Here is a 10552-nt window from a genome sequence, read left to right as displayed (position 1 = left end):
ACCAACCTTTTTGAAACCTTTTGTGTTGATTTCTCACACAAGAAAATCCGCCGTGCGTTCGTCTGCGGTGCTGTCATGTCGTTGTATTTCGAGCATGTTGTCGGATGTAGAAACAAATGGTGAGTCAAATTTTACGAAGCGATCGTATGTCGAGGTACTACTGTATGTTGGAGCTATTGTTAGCTAGTTGTATTTCTGGTTGAAATCATGTGGTGGGCCTGATAACCAAGGAAAGAGGGGCATGGGGTCTGAGAGATAAGTAATTGGAAGGGGTGAAGTGTACCTAAAACTAAATCATCCATGTAGTCTAGAACTCAGTATTTTTGTGAATCCCTTGCAAGTGTGAGTATGTTGGCATCCTATTCTATGCTGCATCTTCGCTAATCCTGACACCGAGGTTTCCTACTTGAGTGTGTCTAATTTCACCTAGCCATGCGTGAGTCCCTTCTAACATGTGATAGTCCCGCAGGTAAATAGAGATGCTGCGTGGGTGCCACCCCAGTAGCCCTGCCCTTCCCCAGCCCATCCGGGAGGGGGCTGGGGGTGGGGGGGGTGGGGGGGGCGAGCCAGCGCAGCCCATCCCTCCTCCAGCAGCCCAGCAATGGGGCCATCGCCACCCCCCCAAGGATCCAGAGTGGTCACCCAGACCACCCGCACCCCCATCAACCGGCCTTCAAGGATGGCAAGAGGGGATGCATACAGAGGTTGCGCTAGACTTTTTCGTTGTCTGTCATTTTGACTGACAGGGTCATAAAAATCCGGTCATAATCTATTTTTACCCGTCACTTAAATTTTAAAAATGATGATAATGACATTGTGGTGACCCTTTGTTTGGCATAATTCACCTTCCGTACTTGTGTGTCCATTTGGCCGAGCGCGTTACCGGCTACGACAGTCACGTGACAGAGACACTTAAGAGCCGCGCGCGGTCCCCTCACTATCCACTCGCTCTCGCTATATGATTGGCCGAAGAGTCGAAATGATCTCCCGTGAAATGCCTGTTTAAAAATGTTCCCGTTGTTACTTCTTGCGTTCGCTTATAAGTGCCCATTTAAAAAGGAAAAGCGATGGATGATACTACACACAGAGCGTATTATTAACAAATGTTAAGTTGTATAATCATATAGCGAGAATAAGGAACGTCACTGACAAGCGCAGGCCCCCGCGAGTGGATAGTGAGGGGAATAGGATAGTGCGCCTACAGCTAACAAGACTCTTAACATTGCATACCGCTTCAACATATTCAATAGTATTTAGTTTTCATTCATTTTAAATTAATATTCTGTCCGAACAAGCTTAACAGAGAATCCACACCGTGCCATCACACATCAAGCAGATGAATATGTAACTTTTTCTCCGCAGTGACAAAAACAGCTGACTGTGGCCCCAGTAGGTAGGTAGCCTACCATATGTAGCATATGGAACAATGAAATTAACAGTTCACCTGCTATGGCCTGAACGTCGTCTCACACTTTCCTCCTGGTGCGCATGGACTTGAATTGCGTGCCCGCTTGTGCAGTCCCTGTTTTTTCACCTCTTTTATCAACACCATCGTCGTTTTGGGGCTTTTTGAAGAAACTTCGGACACTCAGTTGCCTTGACATTTTTCAGAGTAAAACCAACGACATCATGCATCAAGAGAGACAATAGCTAATTCATATGCTCACTCGCCACCCTGTGGTCTGGGGTGTGAATTGCAACCGGTCAAAATGACGGATGGACTTCAGTTTTTTCTGTCACCGTTTTAAAAAATCGGTCAACGACGGAAAATATTCGGTTAACGCGACCCCTGGATGCATATATATTAGGGCTGTCAAACGATTAAAATTTTTAATCAAGTTAATCACAGCTTAAAAATTAATTAATCATAATTAATCGCAATTCAAACTATCTGTAAAATATGCCATATTTTTCTGTAAATTATTGTTGCAATGGAAAGATTAGACACAAGACGGTATATACATACAACATACTGTACATAATTACTGTATTTGTTTATTATAATAATAAATCCACAAATGGCATTGTAAATGACCTTGTTTATTATTTCACATATTTGTAATTCATTTCCGTTTTTGAGATTTCATGCTTTTATGTTGAAAGGGCAAAGGAAGGCAGAATGCCGTAAAATGTAGCAACTGCTGAAAAGTCTAAGGAAGTAGGCAAAAACGGCGCGCTGACGAGAAGGCATAGACGTGCGTCGCCGTCACGGAGAAAATAAGAACCAAAACAGTTGTTTTTAACTGCTAAAAGTTCTTAGCGCCTGGTTGGTGAGGGAACAAGGTTCGTATTCAGGGTTTCATTTTGTAAATATGTTCATTATATTTCGCTAAGTGTAACATCTGTAGTCTGTCTGAGTGTAGTATTGCAGTTCATTTTTTGTACACTAGAGGGTGCTGTCGCCTCACTAAATAATGATGTTTCATTGACAATGGGCCTATAAATGCCATCAGTATTGTGAGTAATGATAATTGAAACGTTTATTTTATGTTATGGTTTAATTTATGTTATAGAAAAAAATATATAAAAGGTTTAAATGGAAAAAGGTAAAAGGTTATTGTTAATTTCTAATTGTGGTTTTTTTTTTATTTGTGTACATCGTAGCTCTTACGGTGTGTTTACATAAAAGACGGAATAAAGGTTGTAAACCATCAGTTGAAGAGACCATCATTCCAATCGGGACGCTACAGTAAGAGCTTGACCCAAGCTGAGGAACGCTACAGCCACTCTCAGCTCCAAGATCCCAGTAAGGTTCCAGCTTCACAGCTCCAATCAAGGTCAACGGGGATCTGATGGTCAACAGCGTCGCTCTATCCTCAATATGGAAGCATCTGAAAGGAAAGCAGAGCACACGGAGGATCTCCAGGTCCACATAGAAGAGGAATCTTCACGCTCTGTTCGTCAAAGGAGACCAACGGAAAAGATGCAGGCGTATCTGGAGGAAGAGTCACTTAAAAAGGAAAAACAGCTTCATAAGGTTTATGATGAGTGGAAGAAACAAGTGCGCACCACACGTGAGCAATTGAAAGAAGACATATCAGACATTCAAATAGCTTCTCTCATGGACAATGTAGAAAAGGAAAGTGACTGTGTCATTAAGTTATATGAGGAAATCAGGGACCATATTACTCCCTCCAGTGACACAAGAAGACGTGTAGATGCATGTGAAGCAGTCACAAGAGACCTTATCAAGGTTGCACACGAAAGGCTCTCAGGCATTGATGACTATGATCGTGATAACGTAAAAATATGTCTTCGTAAACTTCTCAAACCAGACTATGCACAGTCCATTTACAGTTCTTCCGGCACCATGTCCAGCAAACGCTCCAGCTCCAGTAAGTCATATTCGTCCAAGTCAATGGTGGCTGTAAGGAGAGCAGACGCTGCAGCAGAGTTAGCAGCCAAAGAAGTGGAGTATGAGGTGTTATTAGAGGAAGAAAAACAAAAGGAAAAAATTCAGCTTTTGGAAGAAAAACAAAGAAAAGAACTAGAAGCCCAAAAACGTGAATTAGAACGAATAAAGGCCGAACGGGAAATAAAGTCTGCTCGAGCTCGACTACAGACATATGATCAAGAAATGAAAAGTGAAAGCAGTGATAGTAGTGATTGCAGTGTTCACATTGCTAAAGATGTAAGTGGTGAAGTCCATCGGCCCTCCACAGATTCTGCTCCTAGTCAGGTTCCTGTAAGCAATATGGTGTCCACTTCACTTCAACAATCTGACATTCATTACTTAGCACAAGCTATACAGGACAGCATCACCATGAACAGACTGCCAACACCAGAACCCTCCATATTCACCGGTGACCCAATACAGTTCATTGAGTGGAAAGCTTCATTTACTGCACTCATTGATAAAAAGAGTATCTCACCTGCTGACAAATTGCATTATTTGAAGAAATATGTAGGAGGCTCAGCTCGAAAGAGCCTTGATGGCATTTTTTATAGAAATGACAGTGACGCATACAAGAACGCATGGGAACGCCTCAACCAACGTTATGGACATTCATTTGTCATACAAAAGGCATTCAGAGAAAGGCTAGCAAAATGGCCTAAAATACAAACAAAGGACTCAACAGGATTTAGGGCATTTGCCGATTTCATTCAAGCATGTCAAGAAGCTATGCCCCACATTGAAGGATTAAATATTTTGAACGACTGTCAAGAAAATCAAAAACTTGTTCAAAGGTTGCCAGATTGGGCAGCAGCAAGATGGAATCGTCAAGCTACTCAATTCATGAAGGAAAGAGGGAAATTTCCAAAATTAAAGGACTTTGCTGAGTTCATGTCAGCTGAAGCAGAAATCTTGTGTAACCCAATCACATCATTTCATGCTCTCCACTCTACAGATGTCACCACGATGAGTGGTAAAAGTTACCAAAGGGAAAAAGGACCAATCTCCAGCGTTCTCCACACGCAGGCTGTAACAGAGACTGAAAATATAAAACAAAGGTCAAATGTCAAACCACCATGCTTCGTTTGTCAAGACAAAGGACACAAAATTCACAGTTGTCCACAGTTTAAAGGCAAATCACTTAATGAAAGGAAGACGTACATAAAGGAGAAAAAGCTTTGTTATGGTTGTCTTAAACCCGGACACTGTGCAAAAGACTGTCGTTACAGACTTGTATGTGAAGTGTGCAACAAAAGGCACCCAACTTGTCTGCATGACTTCAGTTACGATAAATCAGCCACAAGTTCAATGCAGAACAACACAGAACAGACAGCAACTACACTGTCTCTCAATGCAGAATCCAATGAACAATGTGTCAGTACTTCGATGATTGTGCCAGTATGGGTTTCTTCAGAGCAGCACTCAAGTATGGAAAGGTTAGTGTATGCACTCTTAGATACCCAGAGTGACACAGTGTTCATTGACCGAGATGTGTCTAACAGTCTTCAGACAAAGTCCACTCCAATACGGTTAAAGCTCACTACAATGCTTGGTAAGGATGCTGTGGTGCCAAGTGAACGTGTTTCAGGCCTCAAAGTTAGAGGCTACAACTCCTCAGAAACGATCGAACTCCCTCCTGCTTACACTAAGGACTGTATACCAGTGAACCGCTCCCACATTCCTACTTGTGAAACGGCAAGGCATTGGAATCACCTCAAGGAACTAGTGAATGAGATTCCATCACAGTTGGAGTGTGAAGTTGGTTTGTTAATAGGCTATAGTTGTTCTAAGGCACTGGCTCCAAGGCAGGTAATTTTAGGAGAAGAGAAAGAACCCTTTGCAGTCCGCACAGCATTGGGCTGGAGTATTGTAGGCCCCACGTCATTCCACAATGACACTCTGAACATGTCCACTGTGTGCCACAGAGTTGCAATTAAAGAGCTCCCCCTAGTGACTCCGGCTGAAGCACTCAAGGTTCTCGAGTCTGACTTCAAAGATGACAACAAGGACAATAAGGTCGCGTCTCAAGACGACATTCTCTTTCTGAACACATTGAAGGAAGGCATTTACAAAAACAAACAAGGGCATTATGAAATGCCACTCCCATTTAAGGAAAGACCGTACTTACCGGACAATAAGCAAATGGCTACTGTGCGACTTGAAAACCTCAAAACCAAGCTGTCAAAGGATCAAAGGTACAAAGAGCAATATGTTCAGTTCATGAGTGAAATCATAGAAAGGAATGAGGCAGAAGAAGTGCACAGTGAAGCAAAAGAAGGAGAAAAGTGGTATATTCCCCACCATGGGATATATCATCCCCAAAAACCAAACAAACTCAGAGTGGTCTTTGACGCATCAGCAAAATATAAAGGTAACAGTCTCAATGATCATTTGCTCTCAGGCCCTGATTTGCCGAATAATCTAAATGGAATTCTCATCAGATTCAGAAGGCATCAAGTTGCATTGTTATGTGACATTGAAAAAATGTTCCACCAATTTCATGTGTATGATGGAGACAGAGACTATTTCAGATTTCTTTGGTGGAAAAATGGCAACCTGAACACTGAACCCCAAGAGTTCAGAATGAAAGTTCACCTTTTTGGTGCCACCTCCTCACCAGGTTGTGCCAATTACGGCTTAAAGCATCTTGCTAAAGAAAACGAGACACAGTTTCCCCTTGGTGCACAGTTCATAATGAAGGATTTCTACGTGGACGATGGTGTATCAAGTACGGCAAGCATCAAGGAAGCTATTCAGCTCGCACAGGAGGCTCGATCACTCTGCGCAGCAGGCGGCCTCAGACTGCACAAGTTCGTAAGTAACGAGCAAACGGTGTTGGAAAGCATTCCAGCTTCTGAACGTGCCGTACCACAGCAAGCATGTGACCTAGCGTTTAATGACTTTAACTTTGAAAGAGCACTAGGCATACACTGGCACATTGAATCGGACACACTTAGGTTTCGCTTTCACCCCAATGACCAACCTACTACAAGGCGTGGCGTGCTATCCATGGTTGCATCGCTCTACGACCCACTGGGATTCATCTCCCCCTTTGTACTGACAGGAAAACGGGTTCTCCAAGAGACGTGCAAACAAAGCATTGGCTGGGATGATCCTCTTCCCAGTGAACTCGAGACTGTGTGGGATAAATGGAAATGCGACTTAGAGAACTTGGAAAAAATAAAAATTCCTCGTTGTTATGTTCCTAAAGACTTTGGCCAAATAGTGAAAACAGAACTGCACCATTTTTCTGATGCAAGCTCATATGGTTATGGTCAATGTTCATATTTGAGACATGTAAGCAAAGATGATAATGTGCATTGTGCTTTGGTTACAGCAAAGACCAGAGTTGCTCCTATTAAGGTAATCACGATTCCAAGACTCGAACTTACAGCTGCTGTTGTCTCCATTACTGTGAGTAACATGTTAAAAGATGAGCTTGGATTGACACAGGTTGATGAGTATTTTTGGACGGACTCTAAAGTAGTTTTAGGCTACATCAATAACGAAGCACGACGTTTTCACACATTTGTCTCCAACAGAGTTAAAAAAATAAGGCTCAACAGTTCTCCTCAGCAGTGGAGATATGTACCCTCAGAGCAAAACCCTGCGGACATTGCTTCCAGAGGCTCAAGTGCAAGTGAGCTCATCACCTCAGACTGGTTCAAAGGGCCACAGTTTCTATGGGACAAAGAAATACCTCCAGCTGCAGACATTGACACAGAAGTACCACTCGGAGATCCAGAAGTAAAAAAGGTACATGCGCTGAACACACTCAAAACAGAAACCAAAGGATTGACGGACAAGCTAAGAAAGTTTTCCTCATGGTACAAAATCACTCAAGTCATTGCTCGACTTATTCGCTGTGCCAAGGGAGATAAAACAACTGGTCACAGCACAGTACAAGAAAGACAGAATGCAGAATGTGTTATTATAAGGGATATACAAGCAAGTGAATATGCCAATGAAATAAAGACGCTAGAAAATGGAAAGGCACTTCCTCACAACAGCAAACTGTTTCACATGGACACATTTCTTGATAAGGATGGACTCCTTAAGGTGGGAGGAAGGCTTAAGCATGCAACGTGCTCCTCCATAGTGAAACATCCTGTAATCGTTCCAAAGAATCACCATGTCACTCAACTGATAATTGCTCATTTCCACAGTAAAGTGCAACACCAAGGGAAAGGACTGACAATAAATGAGATCAGATCCAATGGATTTTGGATTCCTGGCATAAACAAGGCAGTAGCAACCTTTGTGCACCAATGTGTAAAATGTCGCAGACTGCGAAGAGGCACAGAGGAACAGAAAATGTCAGATCTTCCAACACAGCGGTTAGATTCAACTCCACCGTTTACGTTTTGTGGAATGGACTGTTTCGGTCCCTTTCAAACTAAGCAAGCTCGCAAAGTGCACAAGCGTTATGGACTTCTTTTTACATGCCTTTGTTGTAGAGCAGTGCATATAGAAATGTTAGATGACCTAACCACTGACGCCTTCATCAATGCACTTCGCTGTTTCATAGCTCTAAGAGGAGCAGTCAGTGAGATAAGATGTGATCAAGGAAGTAACTTTGTCGGAGCTAAAAACGAACTACAGGAAGCTTTAAAACAGATGGATACAGAGCGCATCGTCACATTTCTTGCTGAGAAACAGTGTGATTTCAGAATGCACACTCCTCATTCCAGCCATACCGGAGGTGTTTGGGAAAGACAGATAAGGACTATTCGCAACATTCTGCGCTCAACAGCATCAGTTTCATCAGGCAGAATGGACGACGCTTCCCTCAGGACATTCTTCTATGAGGCAATGGCAATCGTGAACAGCAGACCGCTAACAGTGGACACTCTCAGCGACCCAAACAGCCCTGCGCCATTGACCCCAAATCACTTGTTGACTATGAAGTCCAAAGCAGCCCTGCCTCCTCCAGGTAAATTCATCAGAGAGGATATCTATGCACGAAAGAGGTGGCGGCAGGTGCAGTACTTGTCAGAACAGTTTTGGTCACGTTGGAAAAGGGAATATCTATCCAACATCGCAACAAGGCAGAAATGGCACACTCCCAGGAGAAACCTAAAAGTTGGAGATGTTGTCATGGAGAAGATGGATGATTTGCCTCGCAATGAATGGAGATTAGCATGCGTAACGGACACTACAACTGACAAAGATGGACTTGTAAGAAAAGTAAAGATTCGTTTTGGAGAAAGAAAGACTGAGAAAGGACAAAGTTCCGGAAAACTTTCCATTGTGGAACGCCCAGTGCAGAAACTGGTTCTGCTCCTAGAGACTCTTTAACGATATGTACAGTTCAATGTTTATTCTTCATCTTGTTGTGTGTTTTACAGATGTTAAAGGTTATGGGTCATTTCATCATTAGGAAATCATTATCGGTCTGAATAGTTATCAGCCAACGATAATGACTTGGTGGGAGTGTAAATGACCTTGTTTATTATTTCACATATTTGTAATTCATTTCCGTTTTTGAGATTTCATGCTTTTATGTTGAAAGGGCAAAGGAAGGCAGAATGCCGTAAAATGTAGCAACTGCTGAAAAGTCTAAGGAAGTAGGCAAAAACGGCGCGCTGACGAGAAGGCATAGACGTGCGTCGCCGTCACGGAGAAAATAAGAACCAAAACAGTTGTTTTTAACTGCTAAAAGTTCTTAGCGCCTGGTTGGTGAGGGAACAAGGTTCGTATTCAGGGTTTCATTTTGTAAATATGTTCATTATATTTCGCTAAGTGTAACATCTGTAGTCTGTCTGAGTGTAGTATTGCAGTTCATTTTTTGTACACTAGAGGGTGCTGTCGCCTCACTAAATAATGATGTTTCATTGACAATGGGCCTATAAATGCCATCAGTATTGTGAGTAATGATAATTGAAACGTTTATTTTATGTTATGGTTTAATTTATGTTATAGAAAAAAATATATAAAAGGTTTAAATGGAAAAAGGTAAAAGGTTATTGTTAATTTCTAATTGTGGTTTTTTTTTATTTGTGTACATCGTAGCTCTTACGGTGTGTTTACATAAAAGACGGAATAAAGGTTGTAAACCATCAGTTGAAGAGACCATCATTCCAATCGGGACGCTACAGGCATTATTGACATTCTTTCTGTTAAAGGGATCCACAGATAGAAAGTCTTGTAGTTCTTAAAAGATAAATGTTATAGTTACAAGTTATAGTAATTTTATATTAAAACCCCTCTTCATGTTTTCGAATTATTAAAATTTGTAACATTTTCAATCAAAAGTAGAGTTAATATAATAATAAAAATAAAAATAACAAATCTAAGAATAGAGTGACCAAAGTCTGAGTACGTTTTATGTGTATTTTGCATAGCTATTTTGATTGGGAATGCCAGTTCACTTTGTATTGTTGTTTAACTGTGTGAGAATGGGCCTCATTACTACAGACTGAAGTGCTTTTCTTTTTGTGAACATAATTTTTTTTGAGAGATAGGAATATTATTTTTGTTGTGCTTTCACTAAATTATACTTATGTTTGTTGTGAAGGAGTTGCCGAAGCTTATGCCAATAAACGGCGAGGTTCAATGAACGCCTGTGTCCACTCGCCTTTATAACATCTATATCTGTGTACACATCTTACCCAAAATACAACAAGAGACACACAATTGCCACTAAAAGACAGAAAACTTATAGAAATATGTGTGGAGCACAAATAGCACAATGCAACATGATAAACGTCTCACAACTACTAATTCTCCCACTATTAGAAGGAACAACATTAGTATGGAACGGCGCTGCCCCCAAGCGGCTGTTGGCATTCTCTTCACTCTTCACTCTAAACGGCATCATTGTAATCTGTTTGAGGCAATGTGTGAGCGGGTCATTCCGAGCATTCGTTAATTGGGTCAAATATTTTAACGTGATTAATTTTAAAAATTAATTATCGGGACTTGGCAGATTCTCAAAATCAAGTGACTCAGACTATCTCTTTATTAAATGATGTAAAGTGGGCATATAATTCCAGGGCTGAAAATGAGTCCCACTGGCGAGAAGGCCAGTTTTCAAATCATTCAGCACTAGAAACCAAATAAACAATCCGACCAGTTTAAAAAGGCACAGGGGAAAGCAGACTTTTGAATAGCTTGAATATACAGTAAGTAGTTGGGTGTCTGAAATACCACAATATC

The 10552-nt window shown here is 41.6% G+C and overlaps 1 protein-coding gene across 2 annotated transcripts; it reads left to right on the top strand.

Moving 5' to 3' along the window:
• The first annotated feature begins 2051 nt into the window (after positions 1-2051).
• Positions 2052-9571, top strand: LOC130927601 (uncharacterized). Of its 2 annotated transcripts, XR_009066457.1 has the most exons (3): positions 2052-2283; positions 2605-9086; positions 9407-9571. XR_009066457.1 is itself a non-coding variant. In XM_057853555.1 (2 exons), the coding sequence occupies exon 2, from the start codon at positions 2822-2824 to the stop codon at positions 8690-8692; it is 5871 nt and encodes a 1956-aa protein (XP_057709538.1). In that variant the 5' UTR covers positions 2052-2283; positions 2605-2821; the 3' UTR covers positions 8693-9571. The 2 variants fall into 2 exon arrangements, 1 of the variants encoding a protein (XP_057709538.1); XM_057853555.1 differs by having other exon boundaries at positions 2605-9571.
• Positions 9572-10552: the final 981 nt, after the last annotated feature.

Source organism: Corythoichthys intestinalis, chromosome 12, assembly GCF_030265065.1.
Source record: "Corythoichthys intestinalis isolate RoL2023-P3 chromosome 12, ASM3026506v1, whole genome shotgun sequence".
NCBI lineage: Eukaryota > Metazoa > Chordata > Actinopteri > Syngnathiformes > Syngnathidae > Corythoichthys > Corythoichthys intestinalis.
The sequence above is the reverse complement of the archived record's forward strand: the minus strand, read 5'-3'. Positions and strand labels throughout refer to the sequence as shown.